Here is a 20,328-nt window from a genome sequence, read left to right on the forward strand (position 1 = left end):
TCAAACAAAACTCTGAAGGGAAAAAAATGCATTTGACAAAAGAACTATAGCCACATTTTTATTTAATGGGTTTATGTTAGTTTAAAAAATAGTTTGATGTGGTACATGCTGTTTGTTGAAGTATACAATAGTAGCTACATATTACCTGTAAATGAGAAAATATTGTTTTTCCCCCCCCAAAAGAATTGTTATTCTAACTTTTTATAGCATTCTAATTTAGAGGGGACACGGTGGATGGATAATATTCAGCAGATTGAAGCAGCGTTTTTGACTGAACTGCAACGTCCTGAGTTGCCTTTGCAAAGTAGCTTTAATTGGTTTGTTAAACTTAAACAAGAACAAGACAGTATTAGATTAAGTAGATTGGGCGTGTTTGTTACCATTAAAGTGATCTCAAGAAGGAATAGGGGAAAGTTATGGTATTATGGGCTTCTGTAGAAATATATTGGTTTTCAAAAATGTGTTTTTGTTCAGATTTATTAAGAAAGGGAAGCTTTTACTATTTGTATTTGAAATCATATTTATTACTGTAATGTTTCACATGCTTTTAATCAAATAAACATTCTATCAAAAATTCTAATAAAAAATCACAACCCGAGAGAACAAACATAATCCCACTGAAAACATAAATGTAGTTTACATAGGGCTATAGTGTCCATTCATTTTCCAAACAGCTTTGTCCAAAATTGGGAAGTTGGAGCTGATCCCAGCTCCCTGTCGGTCTTGGCAGGGTCCAGTCTGGACAGGTCACCAGTCCATCATAGAGCAAACAGAGACAGTCACTCACATTCACACCTTCGGGCAAGTTGACATGATCAATTTACACAGATCTTCCTTTTCTCCTCCTGCCTGTCTGTCCAACACCCTAAGTTCACTATATGAACTATCTTTCCTCAGCACATTTCCAAAGTATCTCAACGTGGCCTTTCTATATGAAACTGCTCAATCTTTGCTGCCCCTCCATGCTGTTCATGGTGAATCCTGCTCATTCCATATAAAAATCTCAACATCTTCACCCATGGTACCTTCAGCTCAACTTGTTCTTGTAAGCTTTGTCACCATCCCCAATAGAACATCATAGCAGGTCTCACAACTTGTAAATGGTCTTGTAAACCATATAAACCATAAAAAACGTTTTTCTTGGTTAGAGGTCGAGCTCAACGTTAATGCAAACTACAACCGTATCAATGAACACGTTGTTTACCACTCTGACAATCTCAAGCTAAGCTGTACATTATTGCCTCCGTAAGGAATACATTTATGGTCGAACTGGTGGACTTTGTCATATTTGTTTCTACTAATATATCTAAGGAAGTGGCCAGTCAGAGTCTATCAGGTGTACCGGTGCTCCTGTCACTTTACATTTTATTAAAACAGAAGAGGTGCAAAGATAAATCAGATCACCACTCAACTTGGGAGGCAGAAAACCTAATCTTGCTGCTTCTGTTAGATCCAATATTAGAAAACTGATTTGTACTTGATAATCCACACAGAGATATAACAAAGAAACAAATGAGTGCGCGTACAGATAACGAGGCACAGCTACGTGACTAAAGCAGTTGAACATTATTAGAATAATATAAAAAATAAATCCCGTTGACAGACTGGATTTCTGGCAGTGCCAATTCTACTGCAAAACATGCCTCACATCCTGTAATACAAACAATACAAATAGGAACTAAACAACAGATCCTCTCATTTGTTTGGAGGGATTGTTACCCATTCTGAAATATAAAAACGGTGTATGCTTAGAAAAAATATAAGTCCAAGACAGATGCTCACTTTTATTGAAAAGTTTATTTTTCCCCTCATCACTATCACATCACATCACATCATCGTCATCATCATCATCATCATCATCATCACTTTTCTACTCTTCCATGCTCTCTCCCTCTTGTTTCCTCCCTCCGTCAACAGCTCATGTTAATTAGGTCTGCTAATTGAGCATATCCAAATGTTGAATAAAACATGGATCCAGGAAGAGGTTCTTTATTACATTTTGAGAAGGTCTCTGAAGAAAGTTTATGAGCCTTAAATTTATGTTAATGTGAAATTGCATTTGTTGGCACACAGCCACTCTGAGCTATGTGTTTGCATGCTTAAGGGTGTTGGTGGAGGTGAAAACATCCCCTTTTCATGTTTTCCACTGTGGGTGTTTTTCAAAGAGGATGCCCTCATGTTTGCTGAAAAGTACTCTTTCATTTTTTTTTTTAAATTTACGGTGAACATTTAAAACAAAAAAGCTGAAAAGCAAAGTGGCCTTTTCAGTCCTGCTTGACTTCTTCAGGAAAGCATGGGAACGATCAAAGTTTTTTTTAATTTACTTTCCAACTAATGATGTAAGATTAAACACACTCAAAAGTTGACAGTCTCTGAACAGGTGATTTCCCATCACATCTACAAGGCATTGGTTCATTCTCAGATTATCAGTGTGTATTGCTCGTGATAATTCATCGATATGTGTTTCCTATCTTCATAGTTTACATTATTTAACTATAAAAATGTTAATCATGTAATTTAAATGAAAAGATATGTCCTTATATTTTTATTTCAAACCTTTCTTTTAATTCAGTGGTGATTTGTAAAGCACAATTCAGCATTAGAGCTATTCTTGCCTTATATTGAAACCATGAACAGCAATGAGTATTGAATAATATAGAAAATATTAATCAAAACTGTTGAAGGCCAAAAGCAATGATAAAATGATATATTTTTGCAAAATGAAAAATAAGCTTGTTTATATATTAAAATAAAACTTTGGAAAGCCTGTTCACTTAACGCGTGGTTGAGACTTGTCTTGTCTGAACTATTGTATCATCATTATGTGGTTGACATACTTAAGTGTTATGTAAGTCAAGGTTTCTTTGATAATGACCTCCAGTTCATCTGTGGAGATTGACGCTCTTAATAATCCTTCATAATGCTCAACCACAAGGTTTAGCTCAGGTCAGGTCATTTGTGACTCAGCTTATTACATCAAAGTTTTCTTTCCATGTTGTATTTTCCTATTTTAAACACTGTTCAATTCGGTCCCAGATTACCAAAATGCAATCGAGACATGTTAAGTAAATAAAGTACCTGATGATGTGCAACAGGAAAGCAAAAGGAAATGTCTTTGAGTTGTTACTCAAATTTTATAACACATCTCCGCTGTTTGTCGTTCTTTGAAATGGCTGCGCTTGATGTTTCACGATCATGTTTTGCTCTTATTTTAAAAAAAAAACTCACGTGTGACCTGCAGAGCTACATTTCTATACATAACAATGCGTGTAGTCTTTGATAGCCATTGAAAGTATGGAGTTATGTTCACAGCATGTGCCTTTTCATATTTCTTGGCTGGAGGTAGGTTTTGTTTTTTGCAGTGCCTTTAGCCTCACAACAGATTATTTGTGCATTCTGTTGTTAAAGGGGGAGCGCTACCGGAGAGACAGGCTGAGGGAAAGACGGTTGTCAGAGAGGCTCCCGCAAGCCCCGGGGACCTGTTGCTCTTTTCACATCAGCCTTTGCCGCTGTGTTACATTACAACAAGCTGCTGCTGAATCGATGCCCACCAGGGATATGTTAGCCGGTGTTTTATTGCAGGGCACAGAGTAGAGGAGAAGAGGTAGACTGTGTGTGTGTGTGTGTGTGTGTGTGTGTGTGTGTGTGTGTGTGTGTGTGTGTGTGTGTGTGTGTGTGTGTGTGTGTGTGTGTGTGTGTGTGTGTGTGTGTGTGTGTGTGTGTGTGTGTGTGTGTGTGTGTGTGTGTGTGTGTGTGTGTGTGTGTGTGTGTGTGTGTCAGTTATGGTGGTACCACATTCAATGTGACAACATTAAGTGTCAAACACAATAACAGAGGTACAAATAGACATCCTTTATGGTGTTTGACTTCTCTTTGCACTGTCTCAAGATTCACTTTCATATCTGAGGATTTACTCATTTATCATTACTTTTTATTTCAGGACTTTAAAAGAGCAGGAAACGTGGACTGTTACCAGTTGGAACTCACTCAGTGCTTGTTTTGGACCATAGTCACCTGTTAAACGAGTGATGTTAATCTGTATAATTATGTATTATATGAAATACATATAAAGCAATAGAATAGACGTTAAACATAAATGGGCTCTGGGTGATGCCTTCAGGAACTCCTCATATAACTTTGTTCAGCCCAGACTAGAATTTGCAGGTTGACACTGTTCTTTAGCCCAAAAATGTTCGTGTTCTAGCAAAAATAAACACGATAGCCAACATTGTATTTTAGTGTAGCTTAACCAGTTGATCTTCAGCATTGGTGGCCTTCTGGCTCAAGTTGGAACTGGGATCACGTTCAGACGCCACAAAGGGATAATCCCACACTTCCACATGATATAATAAATAAGATTGGATGATATTCTTGGTTAATATGAATGTATCTTCACTTTGTTTGATTTTTATGTTAACGGGACAGTCCAATATCTTAAGAGGAAGGAATTCAGCCAGTTAACAAAAAAAGTAGCACAGTTAATGTTTATCAAGTCAATATCATCTTTACCTTCTACATACATGAAATTATTGTTGTATTTTGTTGCCAGGAAACTACATTTATTTTCCCTTTTGGGATTCCAACATTGATTTGGCTGGAGTGCTAAGATCAAAAATGTCCCAATTTCTGAGCGACAAGTTCATATTCTGACAGTCTTACTTTCCAGTTACTCTTGAATGCACCTAGTTTCACACAACAAGACACAAACAACATATTTAAAAAATGTAAACAAGTACATACCCTCATTGGACATTGTGTATGTAGTCTTTTGGTCCAGTGGGTTGTTCAGTAAACATAGCTTTGATTCTATTATTTGATAACCACTGCAGGAAGACAAAGAATAGTTTGCTCAAACAAATAATATGTGATTTTGCCTCTTCTATGTTGCTTCACCCACGTTCCCACTGAAAGAGGGGACGGCAGAGACATAATGTGGCGCTGGCCTCTTGTCTTAGAGTTTCTTCCCATTACACCCTCCTTCATTTATAATCCTCTGACTGCTCCACCATGTGCGTAGGTGTAATGTAATGGAGCGCCAGCGCACGAACACTCTCGCTGGGCAGCCAGAGGCGGTTACACCACAGTCTCAGACTGTTTTCTTCCAGCAATAGCTTCAGGAACATTACACATTAATCACTCACTCTCCCCTTTTACATGCACATATATGCACTCTCACAGTTTCACATACAAATGACAGTGAAGCTGGCACATTTGAAAATTGAAAGATGGTAAACACAACTCCTACCAAAAGGATGTACAACAAGACAAGACAGAGTGAGATCAGAGGGATATGTTTTTTATGTTTCTGGTCTGCTCAGCAATTGAGATATTTCCAGGCATTAAGCAAGTTCTGATTGTCTCTTACCTTAATGCTTAATGCTCAGCGTCTTATGTTTACCATTGTCACTCAGATGATTGTCATATTTTAATGATATAGTTCCCCAGAGTTTGCAAAAGATCACTTTCAATGCTTTAAGATTGAGCAAGGCTATTTTGTACAGAACCTCAGTTTGTTTAAGTAGCCAGTCTGGTCTGATTTATATTAATTACAAATACATAATTTGTGGTTCAAATAATTTTCTCGGCCCAAACTTGCTAAAGCAACATCGACTTAATTGATCTGAGTTACTTGTTGGTGAAGCTACACTATTAAGCTACTGTTACACATTATCCCCTGCAACTCATCCTTTTATTATTATTTTTTTTGCCAAAAAAAGAAAAGTGCTGTGACATTGGACTTATGAAAGATAATGAATGATTCTAAAATCTCACTTTTCCACATGTTTAATCAAAGTGCTTCTTTCTTGCCTTTGTACCTTCATGATTAAAAATGTGAGGGATGTTTTATTTTTTATTCTAGTTAAAAGGCTTTTCATTTTTATGTAATCATGTTCACATCAAGTTGGACCAAACAATCACCCTTCATCTGAAAGACTCCCAGTAATCAAACACAAAATAATGTTTTCACATCCTTCAAGTCCTGTTGTATTTTTCACATTTATGAAGATAGATCGTAGGATTAAAAGGTTTTTGTTCATATATCAAACAAATTCAGTTACTAACAGAGTTATTATATTATCCAGGTCAACACAACCTTGCACTTAAATTTATTGTTTTTCTGTTTGCATTTTATATGCTATTTTCTCATTCAAATGTTCCAACTTAGAGACGAAGCTTCAAAATTGACATATTTGGTATTCTTCTTTATGTCTACTCCTGTCCAAAAGGTAATGGAAAAATCTCAATGACTTTTGGTTTAGATACCCATAGTAATAATAACCTTGATTAATTTCTCCGGCCCTCTTATCTGTTATAACTACAGCAATTTCAAAGTAATTGCAGTCAGTAAAAACATGATGACTATTATATTATCAAGTATTTGTTTTTATTATTCTCTTGTAATGGACTATCAAACATCATGCTCCAGAAGTATAGCTATAGATTTCAAGCAAAGATTGGAAAATAGACTTGTTTCTAAGAGAGAGAGAGAGAGAGAGAGAGAGAGAGAGAGAGATCGAACATGACAGTAATCAAAATAAAACGCAGAAAAATCAGAAATGGTAATTAAGTGATTATTATGCAAGTTCCATGAACAACTGCAAGGTCCTATATTTATTATGGAGACCCAATCATCACACTGGATCACAATGACCTAATTTTAATATATTCATAGGTTTACTGCTCGACAATTATGCGAAGGAATACAATTAACTCCTGGATTGGAGTGTCCATGTACACGTTCATGCATGCGGTTTGTGTTTAATCCCAGCAAGATATGAAACGGTTCTGAATCATAACAATGCAGCCATGCCAGGTTCATATTCCACATTTAATGGTTAAGGACTTATGTGAAAAACTTTGACAAATGATACCCACCACACACATTATGTTAACAGACACGCCTGCGCCTACAGGCTCACAAGGGCGTTCAACACACATCACCTGTGCACACACACACACACCCTCTTTCTATCTATTGTGATTGTATGTGAGGGAGTTAATATTAAATTCAGCACTGTCAGATGGCATAGTGATTGAGCTGTTGAAAAATCCTGCCTTGCCGTCCCTTTTGGGCCTGGTGTGCACGTGCGTGTGCGTGTGGTGCAATTCCCTTAGTCCCAACTCATCATGAAGGTGGTTAAGAGAAGACCTTCTCTCATGTATACCAATCAGGTCAGATACAGTCTAAGTCTCTCAGTGAATTTTGTGCCATTTCTCTCTTCATCTGAACTGCCATCTTCGCTCAGATTCCCGAGGCACCGGTGCCACGTTACACACACATTGACATGTTTTTACTCTGAGCATTGATGGTGTCGGCTCGCCGGTGTAGGTGAATATAATGTCTCTATCGGGGAGATCATATGATGTGGATGCAATTGGAGGGCTTTCTCGGTAAATTCTGTGATTTATGTAGTTTTATTACTTAATTTGTATTTCGGTCATTTGTATTTCGGTATTTCGGATGCTGACAGAATTGTGCAAAGAGCCTGAAATTCCACGCTCGTGTAATCTAGACATTTACCTTATTTAAACAAGGATCAGTCTAATTTTCTTGTCATTTGCAATGCAATGTGTCTATTTTTACAATGATAATGTTTGAGTGTGTGGGAAGTATTCTCTACATGTATTGGTGAGTTTTGAACTCAGCCATTAAAGGCAATGTGACCTGGCTGACTCACTGAGGATTGAAAGCTGATCAATAAACCTCATGTCATTTGATATTTATGTGGTGGAAATATGTGTTTAAAAAGCTATGTGGTGGACCCATAAATCATCATTTTTCTATGTTTGACAAATTCAAATTTCAACAATCAATAAACCATGCAGCTGCTCATGAGCCTCTTGATAGATACACGACCAGCACAGATTAGGACCGGCATCCAGCTATTGCAATTTTGCCGTAATCTCACTCAAATCCTTATACTTGCACATTGTTCATATTTTAAAGATATGACAAGAAAACACATGCTACTGAGCTTGCTAACTTTTTTTTCCCTAACAAGTAAAGTGACAACATTGATTATCACTTAATTTTGGCACATGGCAGCAGTCATATATTAGCTGATCAGATACAAGAAAAACAGCCTCAAATCACATGTTCAGAAGTAAATGGAGAAAAAAACCCTTTCCCTCCATCATATAAAAACTCCCCTAAAAAGGAAGACCGTCTACATAAAACCACAAAAAAATACTTTCAGAGTGTCTATCAAGACCAAACAGTTCCCTCAATAAAGTTATTATTTTATGTTGTATTGTCTTCTTTTCTTTTGAAAAATATTTTTTAAATCGTCAACTAGGTTTCAACCAAACTGCTGTAAAACTTTACTGTCATTGGAAGTCCGAGGCATCGCTAATGCCATGACCACTCTTGCACACGCTAGTGCCACATTTTCTCATTGTAGTGGATAAGAAACTGTGTGGTTATGTAAATTCAAGTAAAAACACACGTTTGCCAAGTTGCCCCATATAAACACAGGAAATGGTAAAAAGCAAAAATCATAATTCTCTCTGCCACACAAGGTGGGAAGCTTTTCGTATATGTTTTCAGACATACACTTTACAACATGGAAATATGTTTCAACAAAACAATAATGAAAAAAACTGCCACTGTCTTTGGTTGCCCACCCCCCCACCCCCCACCCCCCCAAACCCGCTCAGCAAACAACATCATTACAGGCATTACGAAGATGCCAAAACTAAGCACTCGTCTTCCTCCCTCTGACAATTTGCTGTGTTACTGATATCAAGGGTAATGGTGCCTGATACATGAGCGAATGCTACATTAGGCACCTTCTCCTAAAAACACTGACTCAGTACACGACGATTTGTCTTGACTGCTGTGGGGTTGTTGAGTTCAAGAAAAAAAAAAATCACTTTTTCAAATTCATTTATATACCTAATAATTTTGAAGACTTTCACACAAGATTTAAAAAATAAATGAATGTACAAGCTGTAATTTTGCTAATTTGTATCCCTAAGAAGAGGTATCGTCATGCAATTGCACACTGATACCAGCTTCTGCACTGAATGTGCAGTCAGTATGACGAAGTGGCCGAGACCTGCATCACATAGAAATGGATATATGTGACTGTTTTAATTTGAACAAATCTGGTAAATACAGAATAAATCACCAGCACTATATATATATAAAATTTATTTTATTTTTTATTTTAAGGGCTATTACCTTTCTTTTCTTTTTTTATCTTTTCTCTCAAGGACTATTATGTTTCTAAAGAGCATTTTCCTTTTTTCTGATAACATGACATTTGCCTTTGTTTGGGTTCGGAGTGTCCTGCCTTAACAACTTAGGTTTTCAGTGGTGAATGGAGTGGAGCAAAGACATGGCATGCCATGCAAAGTTGCCCTTCAACTGAATTTTGGATGAATAAAAATGAGCCTTGCTAAAGTTATGGCATCATGGGTCGAAATCTGAAGACCTAAAACAGCTGAAACTTTCACACAGACCTCTATGTCGAGTAGTTTTGGGCTGTTTCATTAATATTTGGTAAAGATAAAATCCTGTCTTTTTTAGGCAGTTTTCTTTTCCTTCCATCCATCACTTTCAATTCGCCTTCATGTATCAGAGAGTATGAGGCATGGTTGACTCAACACGGATTTGTTTGTTATTGATGTTCTCGTGTGAAAGATAAGGCATACATATTGATGTTCCATAGACTAGATGAACATGTTGCTTGTCTACTATACGGCCCATTAAGCCTGCTCACCACTAAAATGCCTTCAGGTGTTACTGTCTGTTTTTAGCAGATTGTGGAGCGAGCGTGCTGCTGCTCCCATCACCTAAATGTAGCGTTAACAATGATTGTGTGGCGCATATTTTATTTCTGGCTCTGATTGTTGAGACCCGATCTCTGATCCTCAGCTGTCATTTCTGCTCACGCACCTTGTGAACAGGGGTCTGTCGGCCTGTGTTTGGGCGTGTGTGTCTGTGTGTTGTGGTCGGTGAGATTGTGTGTGTATGCGTGTGAGCACATCTTCCTGCTCCCCCTCCACGGTTCAGTGGCTGACATGTTAGACCAGGGTCTGATTGGATTCCTCGCTCCAGAAACATTAAGCTCAGTGACTCATAGAGAGAAGCTGCCTGGTAGAGGAGGTAGCTGGGTAAAGGTGTGTGCGTGTGTGTGTGTGTTTTTTTTTTTTTTTAACCCACAACCTTCTTGCTTTGAGGCGAGAGCGCTAACCACTGTGCGTGCCCATAAAGTGATGGTTTTGGTGAGGATTACAAGGTCAAAGTAACTTTACAGTGAGTCTGCAAAACATATTTGTAAATAAACGCACTGTCCCTGAAAAGTAACATTATATTCCTGCGTTCGACGTTGCTGATGTTTTTATTTCATGCTATTTACAATTAATCGTGTTTTTTAGGAATGACACAAAACAAAAAGGTCTTGATTCATTTTGGGTGTAAAAATTCTCTATGAGTAGATATTAGGCTGACTACCCTGTGAATGGGTAATAGCTAGACTAAGGCTACGGTTAGGTTAGGTAAAGTGTTGAGGTTAGGAAAATAGTAATTAAAATAAGTCTCCAGGAAATAATGTAAGTCAATGCAATGTCCCCTAAAGGCATGAAAATCCATTTTATGTGTGTGAGTGCGTGTGCTTGTGCATGCGTGTGGGTGCATGCTTGCTCCTAAGTGCTTGCTATGTAGTCTACGCCTCCATGCTGGAAGAGGGTTCAATTGTCCTCCAGATCAAGGTCAATGAGCTGTGCCCTATCTCCCAGCTCCATCTATTAGCTGTCCAGTTGTGGGTCTGTGGATGGATGGATAGAAAGCTTTGACCCCAAGTTAAACACAGTCACCCATGGGGGAAGGTTACTGTCAAGATGTAATCGGGTACAGATTACTGATTACCTATTTAAAAATTGTAATTGGGAGAATAATCCATTGGATTGATGTGTTTAATTAAGAGTCAAGGTTCCACAATCTGATTCTCTTCAACTCCGAGTTGATGTTTTATTTGTTTTTACCTTCTTTTTTTTTTTAACCATTTAAATCTGTCCGAGGAGTATAATTTTGTAATTGTTTTCACATTAGACAAAATTTATTGTGTTATTTATTGATAACAAACTGTAATATTACCACATCTAAAGCATGTTTCCTTTCACTGTGGACCACCTATGCTCTTATAGCCTCATATCACTTGTTTTTGAAGATTTCACTTTTCTGGTGAGAACAGAGATTTTTAGTCTTACATCTATCTACGGCTCTACCACCGATGTGATTTCCCGAGCCCCTACCGCCTCTCACGTCTCACCTTCCTCAGATCCTGAGAATTGGTTTCGGCCTCTGTTAACACAGACGCTGGCGACACTGCCTGGTCGGCCAGAGTCCTCCCAGTGTGTGTCAGCTTTGACTTATCCAGGTGATAGGATCATGGGATTGAAGTTACTCAGAGCTGACACACGCTGGGCCCTTTGATCCACTGTGGAAAATGGTAAATAACTGAGAACTGTCCAAAAGGGTTCACTTTCGCTGCTGAAAACACATCTTTTATTTATTCGCGAGTTCACTAAAAGCTGCACAAATCTGGTCGTTTTAGGCACTTTGGAGAAGTTGGTCCTTGCAAAGAATTAGGCTGTTGCAGTATCATCTGTCCTTCTCATGACATTGAGATCATTGCTCAATGTTGGCTGTGTTATCTCTTCTTTTTGCTGTTTGGCAAGCGCTTTATGACCAATGGTGTATGAGTTTGTTATCAGCTCTCGACCAGGTTTAGGGATCCCACTGCAATATGTTTGCATCACTAATAATGTAAACAAATGCGTGTTGCACTGTAAGTGCCCAGAAAGATACCAAGTGTGGTTTTCCAGCACCAGGAAATTGCAGTCATTATAAGGGCAGTGGGATTAATTGCAGTTCACAAAGTGGACAGTCATTACAGAAAATACTACCATCTCAAGTTTTCCTTTCAAGTTGTGAGCTGGCTGTGAAGTAAAACCACAGAAATAAAACATGCACAGATAGAGCCGAGGAGTCTGGGTGGGAGACATTATTCTCTCTGGAACAGGGGGTTTATTTCAGCTTTCGTCATTATTCTTCAAATATGCTTTTAGGACCATCTAAAGGAGTTAAATTACATCTTAAAAGGGACTGAAAATTAATCTAAAATTATTAAACACCCTAAACTTTATTTGCTATAACTAATCTAAAAGGGATATGGTGCTATAGAGGGAAAAAAATGAATGTCCCAACAGAACCATTCGAATAAATGAGAGGGCTCAAACAAAAGGAGTACCATAGATGCAGTGGGTCAGCGCTATTCTGCAACTACAGTATACCTGTCTTGACTTTGGGTTTTACACTGAGGATCTATAACAATACGAGAGTCCCTTCAGAATTCATTGTCAGTCCTTCACATGCTGCCAAAACAGCTCGAGAGTCCCTGATCTCTTTGAAGGTGCCCTGCACTATCTGACATCAAGACTTAGCAGCACATCCTCTCAGTCCTGTAATCCGTGAGTTCAAACCATCACTGGCAGTCTCACTGCTGCACAGTCGAAAACCAGCCGGCTTGTCAGTCTTTGAAGCACTATTGGTTGATGCTTTTTTGAAGGGCATCTCCCAAACCTTAAAATGAACTTGCAGTGTGTTGAAAATATGGTACCTTTTTTTTTTTTTGATCTCCTTGCACTTGTCACGTTTGGTCTGGTTGGAACAGACTTGGATGCAATTACTTTGTTGATGTTGTCCCTTTGGGACGTGTGAACAATACTATTTGCATCCAAGTCAGCACGAAACAAGCAGACCAGCTTAAAATGGAAACTTTTGGAAACTTCACTTAATATCTGATGGAAGTTTGAACACAACACATGTCAGAAAGCTGTGAGCACAGGAAACACAGTATGTGACAGACTTCAGAAGCATCATATCCTCAAGTTTATTGTAATCGAGGGCTAACCAGGCATTCCTGCTGTTGCTTTACCTTCTCTATAAATGTAATTGTTGGTGAGTTCTTAGCTGTTAATACTTTCATAATGTGCATTGGATTTTGCTGAAAATTATTTCTCAAATCTGCCATCAAACATGTTAATTTATGTCTTCTGACCAAAAGTCAAAAAGTGCACCAAAGTGCATAGTGTTTTGTTTTGTTTCTGTTTTGTTTTGTTTTTCAACAGCCAGGACCATTGAACCGCACCACACTGGATACTGGCCTTAAATACCAACAGTACTCTATGGATTTTGCTTCTCCCCTGTGGCAGTCATACAATACGTGTTCTTCGCTTTGCCTTGTGTCGGGCTGTTGCATTGTGGGAGCAGATATCCAGTCAAGCAAAGAGAAAATTTAGTATGAGCTTAGCATCCTTTACTGCCTGTGTGACACAGCTGAGCGAACCCAAGTTTTGATAGCTGTTATGATTTTCATATTGCTGTACAGACAAGGCAGTATTGTGGAGAGAATTGCTTGTTTAATTGCCTTTAAAGATATTAGATGCACTTATCTTCTACAATGTGATATAATATAAATTCCATAGCATGTGAATACATTCAACTAAATCTCAGCTTCTTGTGAGGGTACAACTGAAATTAAACAATCCAAAGTGAAAAACAATAGAACCCAGCCAGTTACTGCTATCAGAAGGTGAATATAAATGGATTTAACTCAACCTTGAAGGTGTTTTTATCCACAAGAGAAAACAATTAACGAATTGTAAGCCGGATGTCTGTTTTGATAGTGGAAGTAAATCTACAGAGGATAAAAAAATCACAATGTAGTATTTCATATTCATGCCAGGGAAAAAAAGCTAACCTGAGTCCCATCTAAGCTTCACTGTTTGAAATCATTACATTTAAATCACAAAGCTTACTGCTTCACCAAAGAAACCTTCTCAAAGAATTTAAAAAGGCAATATGTCTGACTTTCAACATGCTATCACCTCCAGGATGAATATAAGTGTGTTTATATTGTTATATAAGCAAAACTCTATCTTCCTGCTTGTACAGGAAGTTTAGAAAATTTTCCTGAGTGTTTGTTTGCACGAACACCTCAGACGACCCCCTAACCACCTGAATTTCCACGGGGATGGTGCTGATGTTGTTTATGTGCTCATGTTAATTAAATTACTTAGATCTGAGTGGGGGTGATTAGCATGCTAGCAGTAATAGCTAGCAGGGAATCCAATAGCCTATTATCATAATGAGTCCCTTTGGCGCTCTGTGTGGGAAGGTAAGCGAGAGAGAGAGAGAGAGAGAGAGAGAGAGAGAGAGAGAGAGAATGAAACAGTTATGTTGGCTGCCCAGAGAGAAGCGGTGCTTCAAAGGACAAGTGTGTTTTTTGAAGACATGACTAAAATTGATTCGTCCAAACTGGATAGTATTGGATGTCACTTCAGGGATTGTCAGTACCAACACATAACCTCAACCAAAAATACATTAAAATAAAAAAAAATATATAACCCTCAACCTTTTTTTGTTATAATTTCTGTCCCAACTTTTGATTGAATGAAAAACGAACGTGGACATGAATATTAATTTTTTATAGGTATCGCTGTGCAAACATTCACGCACACATGTCAAACACACCCAGGGCTCCTGGTGGGGGGTTCTGCACTGCAGTATGCACCTGCAGCTCTGCCCCAACTTTGCTCATTATTCATACACCAGACGTCTGCTACACACATGCTCTCGACCTTGCACTAAATGTGGTCAGAGTTATGTTTATCTTCTTTGAGCAATAATGCTTGCATTCAGGCTAAGGGGTTTCACTTTTGCGCAGAGACTGTTTACTTGTATTTAATAATTCCTAATATATGCTTCTCTCAGGAGGCAGGTTTAGCTGTTTTTAAGGCTTATTTATCCACGGCTCGTTCGCAGCTGCTGTGTATCTGCCCCTCTGTTCCTGCACTTTATTCTGTCAGACTTTTAAGGAATGTGTGCTCTAAAAGCATCTGCTCGGCACGGTGCACAGCCACCAGTTTGACTTTAGATCAAACTCTTTCTTTTTTTCTGCTCTTGTCAGACACCAAAGGCTCAAGAGCGACGTAGGAAGATGAGGAAATGCCCTCTGCTTGTTAGCTCAAAAATTTTTGAAAGCAACACTGTGTTTGGTTCCCCTCCAGAGAGCCAAAACATAACAGTGGCCCCTGAAGGAGTTTGAATAAATGCAGTGATAAGTTAACTATATCTGTCCTCTCACTCACATGTTCTCTAATCCACTCCCACATACACTGCTGCTGAGCTGACTGCACTCAAATATATGCACGATGAACCGGCTCACTTGACTTTTATCAATTGGAGTTATTGGTGAAAGACGTTTTCTCATTTAAAGACTTGTGCAAATTGAAAGTATTCAAGGACGGAGTTAATATGTAGATTATTACGCAATGTAATGGTGTGCATTGCTTCCTCTTCCTGACGTGGTCATTTTGTGTTCAACCTGTGCCTGTGTGAGTTTTTTCACCAGTGTTTCCTCCGTCAATCCTTAAACACGTTTGGTTAATCGATGACTGTACAATGTCTTTTTCCTTAGGCAGCTTCCCCAGTTTCTATTAGCTGGGAGCTTATCCCAGCTAATTCAGTGTGTAAGAAGCTGGGAATGAAGGTAGATGAATGGATTGTAGATACACTGATTTTATTTTAATCTAAAACATTCTCTTGAATCTTTTTTTCTACCTCTCTTTTTTCTGCCGCAGACGCGAAGGCCTGCCCCTCTAAAGAATTCCAGTGCCGTAATGGGAAGTGTGTGGCCTCGATCTTTGTATGCGATGGCGACGACGACTGTGGCGACGCCAGCGATGAGGAGAAGTGCTCATCTCCCACCTGCGGCCAGCACGAGTTCCGCTGCAATGACTCGGAGTGCATCCCGGCCCTGTGGAGCTGTGACGGCGATGCAGACTGCAAGGACAAGTCGGACGAGTCCATGGAGCGCTGTAGCCGAAGAACGGAGCCCCAAAAACCCCGCTGCCCTGTGGGCGAGTTCCAGTGCGGGAGCGGAGAGTGTGTCCACATGAACTGGAAGTGCGACGGAGACGCAGACTGCAAGGATAAATCCGATGAATCAAACTGTCGTAAGTAATTTTTGGATGTTTTATCGCACCTTGACTGATGATAAATTAATGTGTAAATAAGCTCAATGGGCGTCCAAAATAGACAAAATGTATCCTTCTAACAATTGCGTGCACTGCCACAGCATGACGGACTATTTCCCCTGTGCAATAAAGCCAACCTGTTGTTCAAAGCGATTAGAAGACCCAATAAAAGTGATAAAAGAGTCACATTGTTGAAATACCCCTTTATTAAAACAAACAGAGCCACTGGTAAATTATTCTATTGCAGACTGTATTTTCAATCAGGAGACATTCATCCAGGTGTCAGGACAAGGATAATGACGAGTGCCTTAAATGGAATGGAAAATAGTGCATTTGCAGTAGTAATATAATAGCAGATAATGTCATGTTAAATGACAAATTCAGAAGATTTCTACAGTTTTAAACCAAAAACACGACTGACATTTAATCAGATATGACAAAACACTGGAACTCTCTAAATAATATGCTATAACCAATGAATTATTTTTCTAAATGTCCATTACTAAATGTACTCCTCTTCCTCTTCGGCCTCCATCTCGGGTGACCTTTTTTTTCAGCTTGATTTCAGACTCATGAAGTTATCACTTAGTTGACTCATGCATCCTTACTGTGAAAATCAATTTGGTAATGACCACAAAAAAATATAAAATTAACTAGTTGTTCTCTGATAAGTAGGTAAATGAAGTGCCAGCCCCTAGAGTTTCTAGAATTGATATTATATTCATAAGATAATCCACCTTTAAAGCCAGCCATGCATTCAGCTAAGTGACTAACTTGTCATCAAAAAATACACAAGCTAGTTTGTAATTTGTAAAATGTACAACCTAACAATGAAAGAAAGCAGGCCATTATGGGTTTATAACTTGTCTGCAATATCCTTTTTAAATTGTCTTATTAATACTCGGCAACAAATGGTGTACCTGCCTTTGCAAACATATATGTGCCCATAATGTGTGGTCACTTTGCTCTCTTATGGAAACAAGAAGCCTTTAACCAACGAAAACCAGATCTTAACTCAACCCTAACCCTAATCTTTCACACAACCTTTTGCCAAAATATTAGACTGAGATTTTCTTCGTGGCCAACAAATGTGGCAGTGGCTTTGACAGCAGGCAATATTAAAGTGTCTTTATTGCAGGCAGGTGAGGATGTAAGAGTGTATTTATGACGTGCGTGCGTTTTAAACTACTAAGTGACAAACACCAAACGACTGACGAAAGATCAATACTAACTTTATCTTGATGATTCATGTGCACGGTGCTTTGCAGCCATGTGATCCCAACAAGTAGAAGGCGAATCGCTCGTTTAATTCCATGCATTTTGGGAGTGTGTGTGCGTGCGTGTGCGAGTGTGGGAGGTGAAGGTCCTTCATCAAGCGAGACCCCCATCTGGTCTCCACTTCACACTCCCACACACCACTCAGTGAGATGACAGCAGCCTCACGCATAAGGCATGATACCAGCTTACTGGGCTGCTGCTGCTGCTGCCGTCACACACACACACACATACACACACACACACACACACACACACACACACACACACACACACACACACACACACACACACACACACACACACACACACACACACACACACACACACACACGCGCGCGCCTTAATGGGACTCGTACACACACTCTGACAAACACATGCATGGAGATTATATCTACTTTTACTGTCACAAAAATGCAAATTGTCAAGCATATTCACAGGCTGAGGCTGAACCCATCACACTGTAATGAAGGGTTTGTTCTGTACTTGAAGGTGTAAATTCAAAGCACATACTGCAAGGCATAGACAAATGCTCACCCAGGATGATAGTACTTTATAAAATCCTTCATGTCTTCAAGGTGATACTCATTGCATTCCAGATACAGTATCACAAGCCCGATAAGTCATCGATATGAGCTGTTTTCAAGCTTAAAATATTGACATATCTGTGTGTGACTGTGCTTGCACGCTTGTATGCTTGCGTGTGTAAATCGATGAACTTTATGTATATGACTGAGCCTGTTGTGCAGACTCATCACAGTGTGAACAAAAGTGGGCGTTCGTAGTTCAGTGTAAAACAAGATGTAATGGTTTTAGATCCCTGTGTAATGTAAATGAGATGGAGAAGCACAGCTTGGGGAGGTGCAACATTTCGATGTAAATGAGAAATGTGAGGATCATTGCATACTGTATAAGCAGTTTGTTCTCTCCTCCTCCTCCATCCTGTCAGGCTTTGCTCATTCCCACAGACCCTTCCCCTTCTCATTATCTCCCATCTCATTTAAAACATCCGTCTCAATAATCTTGTGTTATTTCGTGGACACGCTGAGACAAGTGACTGCGCAAACGGTGACAGGAGGTTAATGTAAATGAGAAATGGTCAAACCGTTTTCTCAAGTTGGCTTTCTCTTTTCTCTCCTGCCAACATATCTGCAGACGGCAATCCCTTATTATTACTTTTCATCCAGGGGATTTATCATAATTATCTGTGCTCATATCCAAATCATCTGGCTGTAAGAATCACCACATTTTGTGATGGTACAGGATTATTTCTTGCACCCTTAGCAGATTTTTGTATTCATGTTTTACTTTAATGCTTTCATATTTCTTTTTCCTGAACATTGACGTCTAACACTGCTTCCCTTTCTGTTTATGTAAATGTCCACACCTGGCTGCCGGTTTGCCTTTAGCTTGGGCCAGTGCATGAGTCCCAACAGTGTCCACAAGCCCACTTGTGTGCTGGCTTGTGGTTTATGCCACATTTCCTGATACAGTAATTGTGTACCACACTTTTTTTTTTTTTGTTGGCTCCAGTCATTGATCATGTCTTGCCTCCATTCCCTTGGCAGAGCCACTCCAAAACACAACACATGCATAATTAAACAGCCAGTTAAGAAGACGAATGAGTTAAATAAACCTGCCCTCTGCCATTATAGCAAACAAATCTCTATACACACACACCCTGCACATAAACAGCAGGTACTGAATAGGAGTTTTCTTCAAACATTGTGTGAATATCTTCCCAGTTTTCTTCTTGGATGTGGCATTTTTTATGAAAAGTCAGAGTTATGTGTGACTGATGACTGTTGGATTGCGATGCACTCCCAGCTGACTAGATGCAAAACAGATAAATGTGTCTTTGTGGGCAGAATCTAGGAGGAAACGATTGGGCTGTTTTTGATTTATGATACTTGCTTAATGAGCTTCAAGCTTTGTATGATTTTATACAAAAGAGCAGCCACACGCTGAATGTGTTAGAAAAGATAATGTTGCTGAAACAAAACTACTTTTGAAACACAATAAGAGCTGATCAAGATTATTAAACATTGCTGATTACAATTACTAAACAGTAGTCACAGTTAGCTTTGAATCTAGAATTTTTTTTAATTTGAAGTTGTTCTTTCAATTGAAGAACAGCTCTGTTACTATTTGAACAAACTGCTGTTTCCTGAAGGAGGAACGCCTCATTTCCTCTGAACGCCAACATCCTTCCTGACAGCTTCATTATTGACCTCTCAATTTATGTAACAGTAACTTGTATCCACAGTACCTTTGTTTTTTTTTTCCTTTAGCCTTGTTTACGTGCCGACCCGATGAGTTCCAGTGTGGCGACGGCTCCTGTATTCACGGAACCAAACAGTGTAATAAAGTCCACGACTGTCCAGACTACAGTGATGAAGCCGGCTGTGTCAACGGTAAGTGTCAAATATGCACATAAATAACAAACGACCAGAGAACTTGAGCAGAGGAAGATGGGAACATTTGTCTCAAGGTGGTGTCGCGTTCAAATATTGCAATTGAGCTTCAAAATCTAAATAACAAACTTTGTTTGTAAGCCATAAGATTTATGCTTTTTAAGTCATTAGATTCCCTTCCCCAAATAAGAGGTTGTCCAATTACAAGTTTTAACACTTTCAAACTGGATTCTCAGATAGCAGCACAGATGGCTGCCCTGGTTCATTCCTCCCCTGAGAAATTTTAATCAGAATATTTCCAAAGAGGAAAGAGAGGCTATGGAGTGGTGGGACTATTAAAAGATACTGCAATGTCAGAATAGTAGAGTAGATTCACTGTGTTTCTGGCTTAAATCTCACCCCGACTCCACCCCAATTCAGTCTCCAGTGTATTGAAAGTGTGATTTACTTCTGAAAAGAAGCAATGCTGATAATTTCACTAACTGTAACTATTTGCAGCATATGGCAGCACAGATAAAGAGCACATAAATCACATTGCTTTACGCATTACCAGGTACTGGATATTGCATCTGCTAAACTGTTTCATCTTCTT

General features: G+C 39.0%; 1 protein-coding gene across 1 annotated transcript in view; it reads left to right on the forward strand.

Annotated features, from left to right (window-relative positions):
• lrp8 (low density lipoprotein receptor-related protein 8, apolipoprotein e receptor) overlaps window positions 1-20,328 on the forward strand; it is a gene marked incomplete at both ends in the record, with an annotated part of 178,160 nt that overhangs the window by 112,291 nt on the left and 45,541 nt on the right. The window contains 2 exons of the mRNA XM_080506196.1: window positions 15,652-16,026; window positions 19,614-19,736. Coding sequence (XP_080362322.1) covers window positions 15,652-16,026; window positions 19,614-19,736 — 498 coding nt within the window. The remainder of the gene's footprint in view (window positions 1-15,651; window positions 16,027-19,613; window positions 19,737-20,328) is intronic.

The sequence above is a fragment of the Blennius ocellaris genome (genome assembly GCF_963422515.1).
Source record: "Blennius ocellaris genome assembly, chromosome: 12".
Classification (NCBI taxonomy): Eukaryota; Metazoa; Chordata; class Actinopteri; order Blenniiformes; family Blenniidae; genus Blennius; species Blennius ocellaris.